Here is a 21,066-nt window from a genome sequence, read left to right as displayed (position 1 = left end):
TTGAACTCTTTGTATTGCAATCTTTTTTTTTCTCCTTTCGAATGTCAAGTAGGTATGTATTTGGTCTTTAAGATTGTTATATATACTAAAATTTCCTCAATCCTACACTTGCATAGTATTCAATAAAATCAAAATGCTGACTGTAGTGTTAAAATTTTATTGAAACCAGAGCAAGCATAGCATTCTTGTTGGTCATTGTTAAACTTAAGTATATTTTGTTCATGCAACTTACCTGACAGATATATATAGCTGTATTTTCTGAAGTCCGACAGAATTTCAAAACTCGCGGCACACGCAGTGGGCGGCCAGGTGTAGTACCCATTCCCGCCGCTGGGAGGCGGATATCAGGAAACCATTCCCATTTTCTATTCATATTTTCTGTCGCCGGTCGGTAAACTACTGTTTACAGACCTCCGCCTAGGATTTTTGGATTTGACTCGCAATTAAGTATCTGATTGACTTTGGTGGTATTGATTCTGGATTGTTGGATTGGCATACGCGATAGTGGACCGTTTTTTGACTTTGGATTGGCTTTTCTGTAAACGTGATGTCTGGATCAAGTGCAGTGAGTTTCAGAGTGTGTGTGAGGAGTGATTGTAAGGTGAGGCTACCGAAATCATCGGTAGACCCCCACACAGTATGTATGAGTTGTAGGGGGTCATGTTTGTTTGGTGGATGATCGGTGCAATAAGAATGTGATGGATTGACCGATGATGGATGGAAGGTGTATGATTCCTAGCGGTCGTAAATTGGAACGCGATAGGATCAGGAGGTCTCTTCTCCAGGAGTGGTTCTACCAAAGGTAAGGAAGGTACTAATATTTCTCCTGCTATAACACCTGTAGATTTGCATCTCCTAAACCTGTGTTGTTGCCTTCGGGCCCTGAATCTGTGTCGGAGAAGGTAATGCTCTTTCCTCTAATTTTGGAGTCTCTGCGTACTCTGGAGACCAAAGTGAAAGCCTTGGAAACTGGCTCTGTGCAAGTGTGTGATCGTGCCCCTAGTGTTGTGGAGGGGGCGTCAGATCGGCCCATAATGCCTCTAGGCCTAGACCGCTATCGGACTCCCAGGAATCAGGGAGGGGATATGTCGAAAGCGCAAGAGGGTTACGGGGGCTCCCCACCGATCTGGCGTCCCTTTGGCAGGCCTTGTTTGCAGTCCCAGGCTGTCAAGGAGCGCGCATCCTTAAGGACTGCTTTTCGTCCTCCGAAGCGTCCTCCCCGCGCAAGGGGTGGAGCGCTCGGAGAGACTCTCGTCCGCTGAAAAGGACGTTTCGTGTTGAGGACGCTTCACGTCCTGTATCGCCAGTTTCTTTCGCGCTCTTCTCCGGATGCGTATGACGCTTTTCCGCCCCTCAGAAGAGAGGTAGGATCTCATCCGGCGAGGACGCTGAGTTGTGCTATAGCGCTCTCTGAGAAGCAGGTAGCTGTACCTGTGAGAAGGAAGGAGGCGTCCCCTCGCCCTCGTCTTCTCGCAGGATCAGCCCTGCCCCCTCTGTTCGTTCTTTTCCAACGAAGAACATTCTTTTGTCCCTCAGGACCAGTTGTCAGTGCTTATGGCTCAGAGGATTCGCCCAGCAGCAGTCGAGCCTAAGTGGAGGAAGGACCTTAGGCTGGCTCCCGTCAAGAGGACGAAGCAGTCTCCTTCTCCCTCTCCTCGTTCGTCTCTTTCACCGATTGCGTCTCCTTCGGCGATTCGCCGATCTTGTTCGCCCGCTAAGAAAACTGGTCATCAGGACGCTTTCGTTCCCTCTCAACGTCATGGGCAGGCTGCTTGCCGTGACGCTCGAGAGGACGCTCAGGACGCTTTTGAGTACTCTGAGGACGCTTTTCAGGACGCTCAGCAGGACGCTTTCCAGGACGCTTCGGAGGACGCCGAGCAGGAAGAGGACGTGCACCAGGACGCTCGGAAGGACGCTCGTAGTGACGTGTCTCCTTATAAGGAGCTTGTTAAAGCTAGGAAAGACACGCTTTCTTCGAAGTCTGCTCGATCGTTTAAGAAGCGTAAGGACGCTTCTCTTGCAAGTAAGGCGGCCTCGGTCGTCGTCAAGGACGCTCAACGCCGTAAGGACGCTCTGCCTCCTTCGAGCTGTAAGGTTCGCCGCAAGGAAGGCAGCCTAGATGAGGCTTCTGCTATTAAGCAACGGGGGTCCTTGATAAAGCCCAGCCCACCCGATAGACGTACGCCCTCTCCGGAGGGGCGGTCTCCTCTTCCGATTAGGGAAGAAGGAGAATTGAGTATGTAGTCCTGCTGACTCTGTTGAAGAGGAACCTTCTGCTGCCTCTTCAATCTCAGACTACAAAGTTCTTGTGTGGCTTGTTGCGCTCGTCCTTTGGGGACAAGTTCCAGCGGCAGCTCCCAATCTCCTCCTTCGCAGTTTTCATCTTCGAAGACTTGTAAGACCCCGGAGTTTGTCGAAATGAAGACTTCGCTCTCCACTAAGAGGGCATTAGAGAAACTCCAAGACTGATGGAACGAAGGAAGGATCAGGGCAAGTCTACTTTCGCCCTTCCTCCCTCTAGACTCAGCGGTAAAGGAGGTATTTGGTATGAGACCAAAGGAGACGTGGGTGTGAGAATCCCTTCTTCAGCGCAAGGGGATTTCTCCAGTTTGGTGGACTCTCAGAGGAGGTCCCTCTTATCCACTGCCAAAGTGACCTGGACCCCTACGGAGACAGACCATCATTTGAAGGGGCTGCTACGGACTCTTGAAGTCTTCAACTTTTTGGACTGGTGCTTGGGAGTTCTAGATCTTCAATCTAGAAGCCCAGAGTCTCTCAGTTTGGGGGAGCTGTTCCAGCGTGCTATCGTGCATGGACAAGGGCCGTCAGGGATGGTTCAGAGGAGCTTGTCTCTCATTTTGGGACTGCCTTCCTGAAGAAGAGAGCTTTGCTGTGTAACTTCACAGCTAGATCTGTTACTTCAGCTCAGAAAGCGGAGCTGCTCTTTTCTCCTCTTACGAGCCATCTCTTCCCCCAGACTTTGGTTAAGGACCTGGCAAGCAGTTTACAAGAAAAGGCAACGCAGGACCTCTTAGCCCAGTCCTCGAGACGTCCGGCAGTTCCTTCCACTTCTTCGTCTTTTGTGCGACCGCCGAAGAAGGTTAAACCCTTTCGTGGGGCTCCTCCCTCGAGAGCAGCTCCTCGAGGGAGAGGGCTTGCAAGAGGAAGAGCTTCCTTCAAACCCAAGGCATCCAAGTGAAAACTCATGTCCTTCAGACACCAGTCGGAGCCAGACTGAAGTCCTTTGCGGGAGCATGGAGAGAGAGAGATACGGAACCCTTGGTCCCTCAAGATCGTGGAGCAGGGTACAAGATCCCCTTTTAGATCCTCCTCTCTTTCCACGACTCCCAGAGACCTTTCTCCATCACATCAGGAGAAAAGAGACGAGTGTTGTTCGATCTTTTACAACAGATGATCGAGAAAAGAGCGGTGGAAACAAGTCGCGGACCTGGGGTCTCCAGGGTTTTACAACAGGATTTTCCTAGTACCAAAAGCAGTCGTCGGGTTGGCGTCCAGTCCTAGATGTAAAGCAGGCTCAATCTTTTTGTGGAAAAAAAGACCAAATTCACGATGGAGACGCCTCATTCTGTTCTGGGAGCCTTGAGACCGGGCGACTGGATGGTGTCCTTAGACCTGCAGGACGCGTACTTTCACATCCCGATCCACCCTCTTTCAAGAAAGTATCTAAGATTCGTCTTAGGCAACAAAGTGTGGCAGTTCAGAGCCCTTTGTTTCGGCCTGACCACACGGCTCCGATGGTGTTCACTGTGTCATGAAGAATGTGGCGAGGTGGCTACACTCTTCAGGGATAAGAGTTTTCCCTTTACCTCGACGACTGGCTTATCAGAGCGTCGTCGAGAGAAAAGTGTCTGAAGGAACTGCAGTTAATGTTAGCCTTAGCGAAGTCCCTGGGACTTCTTGTCAACCTCGAAAAGTCGCATCTGACCCCGACACAGTCCATCGTGTATCTGGGGATTCAGATGGATTCAGTGGCTTTTTTCGAGCGTTTCCGTCCCAGGAACGTCAGCGGCTAGGATTGGAGAAAAAAACTCAGCCTTCTTGGGGAAAGAAACTTGATTGGCCTAAGGCCTCTCCAGTTTTCCTTGCGGACGAATGGAAGGCCAAGGACGATCTCAATGCGATCTTGAGGATCTCAGAATCGACAAAGAGCCATCTAAGATGGTGGTTCGATCCGCAGAAGCTACAGAGGGCTTGTCCCTAAGTTCTTCTGAGCCCCGACCTAGTGTTGTTCTCAGACGCTTCCATCGCTGGCTGGGGAGCAACACTAGGAGGGGAGGAAGTGTCAGGCTCCTGGAGAGGGGAACAGGCAGCCTGGCACATCAATGTCAAAGAACTAGCAGCGATCTTTCTGTCTCTGCAGTTCTTCGAAGGAAGATTGACGAACAAAATCGTTCAAGTCAACTCGGACAATACCACAGCCCTCGCGTATTTGAAGAATCAGGGAGGAACACACTCCAGGATTTTGTTTCACCTAGTGAAGGAGATTCTGCTGTGGGCAAAAAGGAAGAAGGTTACGATCCTGACAAGATTTATTGCAGGAGTGCAAAACGTCAGGGCGGACCTTCTCAGTCGTCAGGACCAAATCCTACCGACGGAATGGACCTTACACAAAGATGTGTGTCGAGATCTTTGGAAGTTGTGGGGACGTCCTCTGGTCGACTTATTCGCGACGTCGAGGACGAAAAGGCTTCCTCTGTATTGTCTCCCCGGTCCTATATCCAGAAGCAATCGCTGTGGACGCATTGCTATGGAGTTGGGACGGGCCTAGATCTGTAGCCTTCCCGCCATTCAAGATCATGGGGGAAGTCATGAGGAAGTTGCGGCTTCAGAAGGGACGAGGTTGATCCTGATCGCCCTGATGTGGCCAGCGAGAGAATGGTTCACAGAGGTCATGTCTTTCCTTGCTAGACTTCCCAAGGACGTTGCCCTGGAGGAAAGATCTACTCAAACAGCCTCACTTCAAAAGGTATCACCAAAACCTCTCCGCTCTGGGTCTGACTGCGTTCAGACTATCGAAAAGTTGGCCAGAGCGAGAGGTTTTTCGAAAGCAGCTGCGAGAGCAATCGCAAATGCAAGACGAGCATCTACAAGAGCTGTATACCAATCGAAGTGGGCTTCCTTCAGGGCATGGTGTTAAAAGGAGGGAGTTTCCCCTCTTCCACGACCTCTGTGAACCAGAATAGCCGATTTTCTGCTCTTTCTTAGGAATGTGCAGAAATTAGCAGTCCCTACCATTAAGGGATATAAGAGCATGTTGTCAGTGGTTTTAGGCACAGAGGCCTGGACCTTTCTGACAACAAGGATCTTCATGATCTCTTGAAATCTTTGAGACTTCGAAGATTCCTCAAGCGAGACCGCCTTCATGGAACCTTGACGTAGTTCTTAGTTCTTAATGTCAAGTCCTTTTGAACCTCTTCAAACAGCGTCTCTTCGGAACTTGACAAGGAAGGCTCTTTTCCTAACTTCTCTGGCGACGGCGAAGAGAGTTAGTGAAATCCAAGCTTTTAGTCATCTAGTGGGATTCAAAGGAGACAACGCTGTCTGCTCTTTGAGCCCAACTTTCTTGGCAAAGAATGAAAATCCTTCTAACCCTTGGCCGGCCGAAAAGTTTCGAGATCAAGGGTATGTCAAGTCTGGTGGGCCAAGAACCAGAGAGAGCCCTGTGCCCTGTCAGGGCTCTCAAGTTCTATGTTCATAGAACAAAAGAGGTAAGAGGTCCCTCAGGTAATCTCTGGTGCTCTGTGAAGAGACCAGAATTACCTTATCTAAGAATGCTGTGGCTTTCTTTCTGAGGGACGTCATTAAAGAGGCTCATTCATCTTGCCAGAAGACTGATTTGAGCCTCTTACAAGTGAAAAGCTCACGAAGTTAGAGCTGTCGCTTACCTACCTCTTGCCTTCCAAAAGAACATGTCAATCAAGGACATTCTTGATGGCACCTTTTGGAGGAGTAATTCCTGTCTTCGCCTCACATTACCTAAGGGATGTGAGAACGATTTATGACGACTGTAATTCTCTTGGGCCATATGTTTTCTGCAGACACAGTCTTAGGGCTTGGAGGTAGCTTTCCCTATCCCTATACCTTAGTTAGGTTTTAGGTGTGTTGTGTTTTTGGTTTGTGGTGAGTCTTGTGTGAAGATCTCCCATCTCTTAGTTTAGTGTTCAGGGGGTCTTTGGTTAGTTGGTCAGGTGGTGGTCAGTTGCTTCGTAGCCCTCATATGTATGGCTCGATGGTTCTTGTCACGTTGAGGTCACGTCCCCGTTGACAGAGCATCCAGAGCGCACAGCACTACAGGTCTCCACCTGGCTGGCAACTTCTCTTAAGCGGAAGCAGCTTAAGTGACAGTAATCACAAAGTCTACTTTGCTAACAGGTGAGGAACCAAGGTGTACATCATCTACTTAATTTAAGTTTCCTACAAATCCTATTCTGTCTCTTCCCACCATCCGAAGGTGGGATTCAGCTATCTGTCAGGTAAGTTGCATGAACAAAATGTTATTGTTATAATACAATTAAGTTTGTTCATACTTACCTGGCAGAATATATAATTAGTGTGCCCACCCTCCTCCCCTCAGGAGACAGTGGCATTAATAAAATATGAATAGAAAATGGGAATGGTTCTGATATCCTCCTCCAGCGGCGGGAATGGGTACTACCACCTGGCCGCCACTGCGTGTGCCGCGAGTTTTGAATTCTGTCGGACTTCAGAAAATACAGCTATATACAGTGGACCCCGCGTATTCGTTCTCCAGATTCGCGGACTCACACATTCGCGGATTTCTCTCGGGAACGTTTCCCTGCATATTCGCGGAAAATTCGCGCATTCGCGGTATTTTTCTATGATAAATATCCACAGATTCCTGGTTTTTTGATGAATTCATCATAAAATGCACTTTTGTGATAAAACTATTAAAAAAACCATGTAGGAAAAATTTTAGTGGGTTTTTCTTGAGTTTTAACTAACAAAATAGGCTGTTTTTAGCATTTTTATGGTAGTTCCAAACTTTCGCGGATTCTAACTATTCACGGGGGGGTCTGGTACGCATCCCCGCGAATACGGGGGGACCACTGTATATATATGCCAGTAAGTATGAACAAACTTAATTGTATTATAACAATAACATGTTTTGTTTGTGACCTCGTGCCCCAAAATCTCTCATTTTTCTGTAAATACTGCAATTGACTGGCGTACCAGAGAGATGCTAGCCGTAGAAGGCAAGTGTATATAGTGTAAAACACAGGTTTGTCGTGCACACATGGCATGCAACATGAGAAATCTTAGCATCAAAACGGGAGACCAGCAGTAACAACTGGGCACTATAGCTGAGAATACACTGGTTGAGATAGGCTGACTCAGGCACATATCCACAGACATACCCGATAGGATTTTGTTTTTATAGTTAGTAACAACATAAGTGCCCCTTGTGCAGTGAACTTCATTTATGGAAGCTATGGCTTGTATTCTAGGAAAAATTCAAACTACTTTTGAAATGTTATTTTGTATAACATTGGTTGTATGGTAGCCATCTAGTGTAGATAGTTGTGCAATACAGTAACACTTCAACTTAACGAGCCTCAACGTAGTGGACTTCTGTGCTTATCAGCTCCCACCCTATTATGAGTGGTATTCCTTATGGTGCCATTTTAGAAGTGTATAATTTTAGGTAGGTCTTTTAAATTGAATGTTATGTATAAATAAATTACAGGTTAGTTTAAATTAAGAACCTGATGGAATTGCTGTTTGTTGAAAGATAGCTTTGAAAATATTCAAATGTAGGCTGTGTATAAGGTCTTTGTTTTGTAAGAGACAAAGGCTAGAAAGGCTAGGACCCCCAAAAGCATCTGTAAAGATGAGACCGTACTGTTTATGTGATCCTGTTGTCCAAATGATTCATCTTTATATGTGGTATTCTTTGATGTAGAAGCTTGCTTTGCAAGTTCATTCCCTTTTTGGGAGAATTTCACAAGAATATATGTTTAAATACTGATAATAGCATAGCTCAGTTTGTCCTATAATAAAACTGCATGCATAACCAAGTTCCTTCCTCTTTTGGTGGAATTTCACAAAAATATTTGCAAATATAATCTATAATAAAGCACTAGCACATCCAGTTAAACATTATTTAGACTGGGCTTTGCTCATTTTGGTAAGCCAAGCAGATGCTAGGAGATATCTTTTGTTGCAATATTACGTACTGTACTTTAAATGTTAATGTCATGTATTTTAATTGTATTTACACTGTATTGGGCACAAGAGCTCGTGTGTTACCTCCAAAATAATCTTGCCATTAATACATTTCAGGTTCTGCCAACCGAGTCAGCTTGTTCGACCTTCAATTTTCTGAATGATGAAAAAAGATGCGTGGCTGCTGCCCTCATTCCACCGGCTAATATTCGGACACACGAAGACGAATTATTACAGGATCAACTGAGGAAGAAGAGTCTCTTCATAGCAACAATTGAGGATGAAATTGTATGAGTAATGTTCCTCATCAATTTTTATCCTCCCCGTGTACAGATCCCATGTAAATTGTGTAATAAAAGTGAGTGATTGTGAGAGTTAACTTTTTATCATGGTTTCATTTACTAGTTACATTCCTCTTGTTTGTTTTGAGTATATGCTTAAGGAAGACAGACAAACAGGGCTGAATAGGTCGATTCTGCTTGTATTATCAAGAGCAGATTTAGTCTTTGGTTGTCTCTGTTCTGGATGTTCAGTTATGATGGAGTATGCTAGAAGCTTCTGAGTTTAGATGATGTTAAGAGCAGGTTTGTGTTTGACCAAAACATGAACTAATGTTATGCTATGTATATTCAGTTTTATTTGTAGTACAGGTAGTCCCCGGCTTACGACGTTCCGAGGTTAAGGCGCTTCTCAGTTATATTCATCAGACATTATTTCCAGGGTTACGACGCATTTTCCAGGGTTACATCGCCTACAGCGCTCATCTGGCAGATGTAATATGACACCAAAAATGCAAAATAATCAATATTTGAAGGTTTTTTTGATGAAAATTGCAATAAGAATGCCGTTTACAGTTTTCAATGTACCCAAAGCATTAAAAATGATATTGTTCTGTTACAATAAAATTTTGTACATACTTACCTGGCAGATATATACTTAGCTATAGATTCCGTCGTCACCCCGACAGAAATTCGAATTTCGCGGCACACGCTTCAGGTAGGTCAGGTGATCTACCGCCCTGCCGCGGGGTGGCAGGAATAGGAACCATTCCCGTTTTCTAATCAGATTTTTCTCTTCCACTTGTCTCCTGAGGGGAGGCTGGGCCATTTAATTATATATATCTGCCAGGTAAGTATGTACAAAACTTTATTGTAACATAACAAATATCATTTTTGTACATTCAACTTCCCTGTCAGATATATACTTAGCTGATTGGCACCCTTGGTGGTGGGTAAGAGACAGCTAACTACCGAAATAGACAGGAAGACAACATACGTTGTAGGTAATATATCAAAAGCCTTGGTTCCTACCTGTTTTGGCGGAAGACTTCATGGCTACTGCCTGAGGAGCCTGCTTTGCCTCAAGAGACTCAGAGAGGTAGTGACCTCATGCTAAGGGTTCTTGTGGGTCTGTCAATGGCGTCTTATCTGCTTACTCGACAGAGCCTAAGGATCTTTGTCGATGGGGTCCCATCCACTTACATGACAAAACACCTTGCCTAATGGCATCATCAAGGAGCACAACACCGATCCCGATCACCTGATCCTAACACCCGGGTTAGTAATGAGATTGAAAGGAGTTATCCCCAACATCCTTTCAAGCAACCCTAAAAACTCAACACCAAAACTGTAAAAGCAAACTAAAAAACATTAAGGATCAGTATTAGCTCCTCTTCCCAGCACAGTATCCGCTGATACATAAGGACCAAGAGAGAAGCATCTCTCGTATGTCACTCTGACATCCTTTAAGTAATGGGAAGCAAACACAGAGTTGCATCTCCAGTACGTCGCTGCTAAAATATCTTTCATCGACATATTTCTGCTGAAAGATAAGAGAGGTTGCAACCGCACGTACCTCATGCGCTTTCACCCTTAGCAGTTTCAAGGATTCATCTTGGCACTTCATGTGTGCTTCCGATATCACATTTCTAACAAAGAACGCTAGTGAGTTTTTTGACATGGGTCTCTTAGGGTCCTTCACAGCACACCAGAGACTCTGACGGCAACCCTGCAGTTGATTCTTCTTTTGAAGATAAAACTTCAGAGTTCTGACTGGACAAAGAGACCTTTCTAACTCACTCCCGACAAGAGGAGAAAGTCCCTTGACCTCAAAACTTCTGGGCCAAGGTCTAGAAGGGTTCTCGTTTTTAGCCAGAAACAGAGGTTGGAAAGAGACAACTGCAGAATCTCCTTTAAATCCCACACGGGAATCTAATGCATGCAGTTCACTGACCCTCTTGGCAGTTGCGAGGGCCAAGAGAAAAATGCACTTCCTCGTGATATCTCTGAACGAGGCTTGATGAGGAGGTTCGAACCTATCCGATGTGAGGAACTTGAGAACTACATCTAGATTCCAGCAAGGAGGCAGAGAGGATCTAGTCTTGGAGGTCTCGAAGGACCGTAATAAGATCATTGAAGATCTTTGTTTTTCTCTATGTTCAGGCCCCTATTCCTGAATACAGCAGAGAGCATGCTCCTGTATCCTTTAATGGTGGAAACCGCCAAGTGTGATTCTTCTCTTAGGAAGAGAAGAAAATCGGCAATGTCGGTCACAGAGGTATTGGAGGAGGACAGCTTCTTCGACCTACACCACCTACAGAAGACTTCCCACTTCGATTGATAAACCCGCAAGGTAGAAGACCTGCGGGCAATGGCAATCGCGCTCGCAGCTTTTCGAGAAAAGCCTCTCGCTCTGACGAGTCTTTCAATAGTCCGAAAGGCAGTCAGGGAGAGAGTGGGGAGGTTTTTGTGGAACCTCTCGAAGTGGGGTTGTTTGAGCAGATCTGTCCTTTCGGGAAGAGATCTGGGGAAGTCCACCGTCCATTCCAGTACCTCTGTGAACCAATCTCGAGCGGGCCAAAAGGGAGCAATGAGTGTCATTCTCGTTCCTTCTGAGGACACAAACTTCCTTAGCACTTCTCCCAGCAGCTTGAATGGGGGAAAGGCGTAAGCGTCTATGCCCGACCAATCCATGAGGAGGGCATCGATCGCTATGGCTCTGGGATCCTCCACTGATGAGCAGAAGTTGTCCATCCTTCTGGAGAGGAACGTGGCGAACAGGTCTATCTGAGGTTTCCCCCAGAGGGACCAGAGTTTCTGGCAGACTTCGGAGTGGAGGGTCCACTCTGTAGGAAGGACCTGGTTCTTCCTGCTCAGTCGGTCTGCTCTTACATTCTTTTCCCTACCTTGCACGAATCTTGTCAGGAGTATGATGCCTTGTTCCTCTGCCCAGATCAACAGAGTCTTGCTATCTCGTATAGGGAGAAAGAGTGATTCCCTCCCTGCGTTTCAGATGTAAGCCAGAGCCGTGGTATTGTCCGAATTGACCTGGACTACTCTGACGTCTGATTCGAAGTGCTTCAGGGCTAAATGGATAGCCAGAAATCCTTCACGTTTTATGTGCCAGGACACCTGTTCTCTTGTCCAGGTGCCTGACACTTCTTTCGTTCCCAGTGTGGCTCCCCAACCTGTCTCCGAGGCGTCGGAAAACAACAATAGGAGCGGGTTCCGAAGAGAAAGGGACACTCCTTCGTTCCTCTCTAGAGGTTTTAACCACCACTTCAAGTGGGACTTTTATCTCCGGTTGAATGGGAAAAGAATCCGACAGATCCCCTGTCTTCCGATTCCACATTCTTTGTAGGTAGAACTGCAGAGGTCTCATGTTGAGCCTCCCCAGAGAAAGAAACGAACTGCTCCAGCGATGAAAGGGTACCCAGGAGACTGAGCCATTCCCTTGCTGAGCTTCGTTCTTTCTCTAAGAAGGTTAAGACTTTTTCTAAGCCACGAGCAATTCTTTCTCGTGACGGAAACGCTTGAAAACCCAGAGAATCCATCTGAATCCCCAGATAAACAATGTTCTGGCTGTGGATCATCTGGGACTTCTCGAGGTTCACAAGCAGTCCGAGAGGTCTTACAAGATCCAAAGTCGTTTCCAGGTCCTCCAAAACACTGATGTTTCGATTTTGCTCTTATGAGCCAACGGTCCAAGTAAAGAGATATGTTCACCCCCTTCAGGTGTAACCATCGTGCTATGTTCCTCACCAGGCCCGTAAACACTTGAGGGGCCGTAGACAGGCTGAAGCACAAATCCCTGAACTGAAAGATCCTGCCCTGTACCATGAACCGAAGATATTTCCTCGATGCAGGATGCAGGGGGACGTGAAAATACGCGTCCTGCAGGTCTAGGGAGACCATCCAATCTCCCGGACGCAGAGCCGCAAGAACCGAGTTGGAAGTTTCCATAGAGAACTTTTTCTTCTCTACGAAACGGTTCAATGCGCTCACGTCCAGAACAGGCCTCCACCCCCCCCCCCCCCCGAGGCTTTCGGGACGAGAAACAGTCGATTGTAGAAGCCTTGGGAGTGCGGATCCTGCACTAGTTCGATGGCCTCCTTTTCTAACATCTGATCTACAAGATGTAAAAGAGATTCTCTCTTGGCAGGGTCTTTGTACTTCGCAGACAGTTCCCTTGGGGTCGACGTCAAGGGAGGTCTGTCTCTGAAGGGGATGAGATATCCTTTCCTCACGATCGAGAGGGACCAAGAGTCTGCCTCTCTCACAGTCCATGCTTCTGAAAACTTCAGAAGCCTGGCCCCTACTGGTGTTTGGAGGACTGACACATCATTTGGTCTTCTTAACTGGTCTGAAAGAAGACCTTCCTCTCTTTTCCGTTCCTCTCTTTCTAGAGGAGGATCGAGCAGATGAACTCCCTCGAAAGGGCGGCTGAGGGTTACGTGACTCCTTCTTCACAGCAGGAACGGCTGGCCTCGTCTTCTTTGCTGACTGCACCAGAAGATCTTGAGTCTCCTTCGAGAAGGGAAAAGCTGGTTTGAAAGAGGTGCGTAAAGCAGAGACGACCTCTGAACAGGCGAGACAGCTTTCGTCAGGAAAGAGCTGAATACAGCCCTCTTCTTAAGAATTCCTGCTCCGAAAAGGGAGGCCACTTCCCCCCATCCGTCTTGGACCGCCTTGTCCATGCACGCTAATATACTATGCAGGACCTCGGGGCTCAGGAAGTCAGGGTCCTGTGTCTTCTTGGCCAAAGCCCCAAGGGACCAGTCTAGAAAGTTAAAAACTTCCAAGACATGGAATAATCCCTTGAGGAGATGGTCCATTTCCGACATTCCCCGAGTGGTCCTTGCAGATGACAGCGATTGTCTCCTCGACATGTCTACGAGTGTGAAGTCTGCCTCAGCCGAAGCAGGGAGAGCGAGCCCCATAGCTTCCCCTGTCTCATACCAAATGCCTCTCCTCCCAGAAAGCCTGGAGGGGGGCCAGGTAAAGACAGTTTTCCCTGATTCTTCCTTGGAGCAGAGCCAATTTTCCAAAAGACTGTAGCGCTTTCTTCATGGAAATGGTCGGGCGCATCTTCAAGAAGGAGGAGATTTTGAGGTCTTGGTACTCTTAAACAACGAACGAGGAGAAGGAGGGGTGGCAGGACTCAGAGAATCTCCAAATTCTTGCAGTAAAAGAGCTGCTAAGGTTTTGTAGTGCGAGAGACCCGCACCCTTTATTAGCTTCTGAGTCTGAAATATCTTCCAGCTCTTGTCCAGTTTCTGGTGGGAGAAGAGCGATCAACCGAAGGAAAGCGCCTCCTTCGCAGGTTAACCGAAGGAAGCGCCTCTTTTCGCAGGTGAAGCTTTACAGTACCAGCGCCATCCTGACAAGGGCGACGGCCGCCTGTGCGACATCTTGCGTCCCTGCCAGAGAAGGCTGATTCTGCGAAAACTCCTATCATTATCAGAGCCATCCTGACAAGGGCGACGGGCCGCCTGTGCGACATCTAGTGTCCCTGCCAGGAGAAGGCTGTCCTTGCAAAAAAAAAACTTCCAGCAGTACCCGCCCGCCATCCTGACAAGGGCGACGGCCGCCTGTGCGACATCTTGCGTCCCTGTCAGGAGAAGGCTGATCCTGCGAAAAGCTACAAAGAGGAACCTCTCGGTTAACTTCTCTCTCGAAATTAGGTGAAGCTGGAGATCCTGGCGCCTGGCTGGCACTTCGCTTATGGCTGGCGCTGTCCGCATCGGACAAAACTCGCTCCTGTCCGGGCTGTCTGAATCTGGCGCTTTTCGCCTAGTTGGAGCCTCGATCTTGGCTGGCGCTGTCCGCCTCGGACGATATTCGCGCCTGTCCGGGCTGTCCAAATCTGGCGCTTTTCGCCTAATTGGCGCCTCGTGCCTGACTGTTGCTTCTTTGCCAGAAGATCCTTTATCTGGCGCCTTGGACCTAAGACGAGGAGTAGAGGAGAGGTGTTGGAGCCATGAATGTCCGCCGGACGAGAAGATCTTTTGATCGGAAGGAAAGAGTCTTTCCTCCGAGGAGGGTCCTTTTTTAGAACTTCTACCAAAGACGAGATTTGCTCCTGCATTTTAAGGAGAATCTTAGTCACTGTATCTTCCTCCTCCTTATCAGAATGAGGGGAAGGAGGTCTGGAGGATGTAGGAGACTCCGAGCCGAGAGCAGGCGCAATAAAGGCTTTCTTGGCTCTCTTCCTCTCGCATGGAGAGTCTTCTGGAAAGCGTTCCAGGCTCGAGTCCAAACTAGGCGCCTTCCAACTTATTTTCGTAGAATGCTATAGATCGTCCAAACTCCATCCACGTTTATGCGAAGAAGAATCGGACGAGGAGAAGCACTCTTTGAGGATGCCTTTCCAATGGCGATCCTTGGCAGTCTGGGACGCCACAGATCCTGCCGAGGGGACGCCTGATCGGTGGGGATTCTCCGTAACCTCCGTAAGGCTTTCGACTTTCCTTCTCCTCTGGGCCTGGGAGCTTGGAAGAGGTCTAGGCCTGGGAGCGAGACAGAGCCGATCAGACGCACCCTCCACTGCACTGGGGACACTAACATCAATTTCCACTGCACTTTTGCTTACCTTCTAGAGCTTGCATTTTACACTCCATTCTCGAGAGGGCAGCCTTCAAATCTGCAATTTCCGATGATGAATTTGCAGTATCTGAGAAGGGAGAAGGTGCTGATACTGTATGGGAGGAAGCAACGATTACTTGAGAATTAGGTGCTACACTACTAACTGGCTCGTTAGAGCGAGACCTACTCAAGCTTCTGGAAGAAGCTTTTCTAGCCCTATCCTTCTCCAATTTCCTTAAGTAGGAATTTAGAGTCTTCCATTCTTCCTCACTCAAATTTACACATTCATTACAAGTGTTAGATACAGAACATTCATTCCCCCTACACCGCTTGCATACAGTGTGAGGATCTACTGAAGTTTTCTAGGTATCTCACACTACAACCCTCATTCACACATCTTCTAACTGCATAGTTAGAGTCAGACATTTTGAGAATAATCCGAAGCCAAAATAAAAAAACAGTCCACAAAAGCGTATGCCAAACCAGAGATCCAATACGTCACCAAATAAATCAGTCCAGAAGATCAACGGCGATGAAAAAACGAAAGTCAAGTCAGGAGGAACCAGCAACGATGTTACTGGAACCGGTGACAGAGAAAATCTGATTAGAAAACGGTAATGGTTCCTATTCCTTCCACCCAGCGGCAGGGCGGTAGATCACCTGACCTACCTGTAGTGTGTGCCGCGAAATTTGAATTTCTGTTGGGGACGACGGAGTCTACAGCTAAGTATATATCTGACAGGGAAGTTGAATGTACAAAAGTAAGGTTTTTTTAGGATTTTTTACAATGTTCCGGCTTACGGCGATTTTTGGCTTACGATGCGTCTCAAGAACAGAACCCCCGTTGTAACCCTGGGACTGCCTGTATACTTCATCGTTTATTATGTGTACAGTATATGAGCATAATTGAGATGGGTACATTACTTTAAAACAAAAAGGGCCTATAGGATGGGCAATCTATATCCATTTTTAAAACAAGCCTGTATTTTGATGGTAGGTAGGTTTTTACAGTGTGGTGTTGTGGGTTGCATCCTGCATCCTTAGGATTCCATCACTTTTCTTACTACATGTGTGCGCTGTTTCTCGTAGGACACTCTTCTGCATGAGTCCTGGAGCTACTTCAGCATCTAGTTTTTCCAGGTTCCTTTTATGGGATCTTGGAATCCTACCTAGTGTTCCTATGATTATGGGTTCAATTTCCACTGGCATATCCCATATCCTTCTTATTTCTATTTTCAGGTCTTGATACTTATTAATTTTTTCTATTTCTTTCTCATCTACTCTGGTGTCCCATGGTGTTGTGACATCAATGAGAAATACTTTCTTCTTGATTTTGTCAATCAATGTCACGTCTGGTGTATTGGCATATATCGTCCTATCTGTTATGATACCATAGTCCCAGAGCATCTTTGCCTGATTGTTTTCTGTCACGCCCTCAGGTTGTTGTTTGTACCACTTATTACTGCAATCCAGCTGGTGTGTCATGTACTGTCTCCAGTGGAGGGCTTTTGTTAATGAATCATGCCTCTTTTTGTACTGATTCTGTGCAAGTGCAGGACATTTGCATACTATGTGGCTTATGGTCTCGTTTTTCATATTGCACTTCCTGCATATGGTTGAGAGGTTATTTCCATCTATTGTTCTTTGAACATATCTGGTTCTTTGGGCCTGATCTTGTGCCGCTGTCAGCATTCCTTCTGTTTCCTTCTTGAGTTTGGCTTCAGGAATTTCTTGTTTGTTGTCTTCCCTTCTCATTTGACTATACTATAGTCATTTTTTGTGAGAGATGTGTATTTCTGGTGATAGAAGTTCACTCTTGATGTGGTTCGGAAGTCATGTAAAGCCATTGTTCCCGTTTCTGAATAACCACTGGTTCCATGCAATGTAAAAATACCATACAAACAAATATATAGTCATTTTTGGTTGGTTCTGAATAGTTTGTTCTGTTCCTATCCTTTATTCCTGTTCATGTACTGTTGTATCTTATGTGTGCTTTGGCTTTAAGTCTGTGTTTTTATGTCTCTTCCTGTACTTTGTATTTATTGTTCGGTTCCTCCCCTGTTTTCTTGCTTCTAAGCATCTTTTCTGCCATCTCTTTCAGTTTACTCAAGTCAGATCTCATCACCATGATTAGTTTTTCCAGGTGCCTTTTCCAAGGTGGTTGCTGTTTTGGTTTCTGTTGGGTTTGTTGTGATGATGGTGTTGGTGTTTGTATCCCCATGAGTTCTGCTACTAGTCTTGTTCCTGCATATGCCAGGTTATTATTATTAATTATATTTATTTTTTTTGGTCTATCACAGTCCTCAGATTTGATTGGGTGGTATTTATAGTGTGGGGCTCTGGGTTGCATCCTGCCTCCTTAGGAGTCCATCACTTTTCTTACTATGTGCCCTGTTTCTAGGAGCACACTCATCTGCATGAGTCCTGGAGCTACGTCAGCCTCTAGTTTTTCCAGATTCCTTATTATTATTGTTTATTTTTTAGATCATAAACCCCTATTAATATTGAACAATCTTACAAGCTTCCAAAGGATAGTATAATGCACTGAATCTTGGCTTAAACTTTTGAAGTTCTAATTGCACAACATCATCAGGTAAAGTCTTCATATTTCTGATAAGATTTAGTTTCTTTAGTTATTATTTTGTTGTCTCATTTATTAATGGATGCAACCGTGAACCTTTAAAAAAAGTATAGCACATTACTCTTGGTATGCTTGGATTACGGGTGCAGGACTGTATGTATAGAAAGATTGGCACCTGCATTTCTCACCACCTGCCTGTAGATTATTCCTTCAACTGCATGATACAGCTGCAATATGCTCCTGCAACTGTCACTAAAGGTACAAAATTACAGTTTGTAAGTAGAAAGTAATATATGTCACGAGAATTGTCCTAGATTGGAAAATAAACTTGGAGGAAGAATGTTGATGCCAAAAATGTATGAAAAGGAAAGGAAAGAGGTAGAGTTTACATTGTTTTGGTAGAAAGGTAAGTCTTGCATGAGCTATAACATAGGAGATACCTTAGGGAAACAGTGTTTTTTTTAAAGAGGGGACGTTGCTTTAAAGAATCTGAAGTAATGCATACAGTGAACTGCGTGAGGTGCACTAACTACGCTAACCTTTATTGAGAATAAAAAGAATAGGAGAAAATTGATAAAAAATGGGACGAGTTGAGAGGACACTGTAGTGGACAGTAAAAATAAAATAAATATAGTTATTGTAGCATATACACTTAGAAAACAAGAGGATATCGAAATGTAGATCATTTGAGGTATCGTTGCAGTCCAAAGGAGATCGCCGTACAATACCTAATGCTTGGCATTCATGCATGCCAAACGTCTGTAAATCAATCAATCAATCAGTCAATCATACAGTACTTGAGACAATATATAAATATCAACCTTAGATAGATATCAAAACTGGTATCTGTTCTGATACCAACTTTAAATAAAGTCCCAGACTGGTTGCCAATTTGTGCTGTCAGTCTCAAATTGACTTGTGCTGATATCAACCTTAAATCAATTCCAAGTTTGATATTTGTGCTGAAATCAACTTTAATTTGCTTCTAAGACTAATATCTATGATGATATCAACCTTATGTCAATTCCAAAATTGATATATACATGGTGATATCAGCCTAAGATAAGTGTCAATATTGATATCTATGCTAATATCAACCTTAGATCAATTACAAGACTGATATATGAAATGGTAAATTCCAAGATTGATATCTATGCAAATACCAACTTTAGATCAATTCTAAGATTGATATATGAAATGGTAAATTCCAAGATTGATATCTATGCTAATACCAACTTTAGATAAATTCCAAGATTGATATATGAAAGGGTCAATTCCAAGATTGATATCTATGTGGAATTCAACTTGAGATGAATTCCAAGATTGAAATCTATGCCAATATCAACCTTAGGTCAATCCCAAGATTGATATTTGAACTGATATCAACCATGAATCAATTCCAAGATTTATATCTGCTAACATCAACCTGAGATCAATTCCAAGATTGATATCTCTGCCAATATCAACCTTAGATTAATTCCAAGATTGATATATGAACTGATATCAACCTTGAATCAATTCCAAGAGACACATATGCTAAACTCAACCTTGAATTAATGCCAAGGTTGAAATTTATGTTAATATCAACCTTAGATTGATTCCAAGCAATTGAAGCCTATTTTGACTCCAGCATTGAGTCATGTAGTACTTGGCAGTCAGTCGACTGTGGGTGGTGGAAGGAAGGGTCGGGGTCTAGCCACCTCACCCCCAAGAACCTTGATGATAACCAGAGGTACGATATGATTCTCTCTCTCTCTCTCTCTCTCTCTCTCTCTTGATCATTCTCTCTTTCTGTTTATAATTTGCTCTCTCTATTTCTGTTTGTCATTCTCTCTCTCTCTCTCATTTTTTTCTTCCTTTATTATTCTTCTTTTCTCTCTCTCTCTCTCTCTCTCTCTCTCTGCAATTTTTCTCTTCATTCTCTTGTTTACTGTCTCTCTCTTTATAATTGTTCTCTCTCTCTCTCTCTCTCTCTCTCTCTCTCTCATTTTCTCTCTATATATCTATATATATATATATATATTATATATATATATATATATATATATATATATATATATATATATATATATATATATAATATATATCTGCATTTTTTATCTTCCTCTATTATTCTGTCTCCCTTTCTGTTTATCATCCTCTCTCTCTCTCTCCTCTCTCTCTCTCTCTCTCTCTCTCTCTCTCTCTCTCTCTCTGGTCCCCCGAAAGCACAATGCAAACAACGCTGTAGCCGGGGCCCCTTCCCTCCAGCACCCCCCCCCCCCCCACTACCCGATCGGCCGGCGAGAAAGTTTTTGTGAATGGGAGTAGGTACAGTAACCGCGGGTATGAGAGAAGGCATCTGAAGACTTCGGAGAGAGAGAGAGAGAGAGAGAGAGAGAGAGAGAGAGAGAGAGGTGCGCCCAGTGAATGCCCGGAGATGGATAGACAAATAAAGAGAGAGAGAGATGCAGCATCATCCGAAGACGTATATACAACAAGATGCTACGTCAATAATGTTAGCCTCGAACGACATCCAGACGTCAAAAACCGTCGAAAACTCAAGCGAAGTACGTCAGGGCATCGTCTCTCGGACGTACGTATAGGTGCAGGCAGCTGCTGGTCGAAACAACGACGACGGAGAAGCGGGTGGGGGTATAAGTACTAGATGCCCTGGTCTTGCCCCGTCTCTGGTACGGGAAGGGAGGCGGGTAAGCCTAGGGTTTTTGGGGGTAGGTGGGAGATGGTGGTGGTCCCTGGGTGTTTGGAAGTAACAGGTGAACAACACGCCCAAGAACTCTGATACTCAGTCTCTATCTTTCGAACCTCCCAGCCGAGCCACCAGCAGCTGGGGGCGGGCCAGGAAGATGCGAGGAGTTGCCCAATCTTATAGACAAGACGGCAACACCCGGAACCCCGAATTGAATGGGGTTTTAAACGCGCGTATAGAGAGAGAAAGAGAGAGAGACAAGACACCTGTTATTCGGTCTAAGATTGTTCCGCTAAGCGTGGAAGGGATCCTGTGCCCCAAGTGTTCGTGCAGAGTGATTTAGTTGTGTTTAAACGAGTGTGTCGAGTGATGCTGTTCGTCTCTGAAGTGAAGATGGTGTGTTGAGTTCTCTAAGCGAAGTGTTTTGGGTTTGTTTTGCTTGCAGAGGTTTTTAGATCGTCTAAAAATTGGTCAGACTGTCATAGTGCATTCCGTAATTGCATCCATGTATTGATTTGTCGTCCTAGTGTCAATAAAGTGTTTGTGGTATCTTCAACAATAAATCATAACCATCTCGAACAAGCCGCAGAACCTTAACAAATGAAAAAGCAGCATTTAATTTTCAAGATCTGTAATAGAAAACGTGAAATTTTTGGTTCAAAGATAAAAAAACAATATTAAAATGTAACGCAAAAATATTGTGCAAATTTAGACCAACATCTCAGGGA

At 45.3% G+C, this 21,066-nt stretch overlaps 2 protein-coding genes across 12 annotated transcripts in view; both read left to right on the top strand.

Moving 5' to 3' along the window:
* The window catches only part of LOC135223822 (NADH dehydrogenase [ubiquinone] 1 alpha subcomplex assembly factor 3-like), a 51,289-nt gene extending 42,700 nt beyond the window's left edge, over window positions 1-8,589 (top strand). For all 4 annotated transcript variants that reach the window (XM_064262677.1, XM_064262674.1, XM_064262675.1 and 1 more), the window contains exon 6: window positions 8,323-8,589. In XM_064262677.1, the coding sequence (XP_064118747.1) occupies window positions 8,323-8,499 (177 nt within the window). In that variant the 3' untranslated portion in view covers window positions 8,500-8,589. The remainder of the gene's footprint in view (window positions 1-8,322) is intronic.
* Window positions 8,590-20,484: 11,895 nt separating this feature from the next.
* LOC135223820 (mucin-2-like) overlaps window positions 20,485-21,066 on the top strand; it is a 503,176-nt gene continuing 502,594 nt past the window's right edge. For 3 of the 8 annotated variants that reach the window (XM_064262653.1, XM_064262656.1, XM_064262659.1), the window contains exon 1: window positions 20,486-20,734. The gene's annotated coding sequence lies outside the window, so the exon portion shown is untranslated. Of the gene's footprint in view, window positions 20,735-21,066 lie in introns of all 8 variants that reach the window. The other 5 variants (XM_064262658.1, XM_064262652.1, XM_064262655.1 and 2 more) reach the window with 3 other exon arrangements.

The sequence above is a fragment of the Macrobrachium nipponense genome, chromosome 10 (assembly GCF_015104395.2).
Source record: "Macrobrachium nipponense isolate FS-2020 chromosome 10, ASM1510439v2, whole genome shotgun sequence".
In the NCBI taxonomy this organism is placed as follows: Eukaryota; Metazoa; Arthropoda; class Malacostraca; order Decapoda; family Palaemonidae; genus Macrobrachium; species Macrobrachium nipponense.
This window is presented reverse-complemented; position numbering and strand designations above follow the sequence as displayed.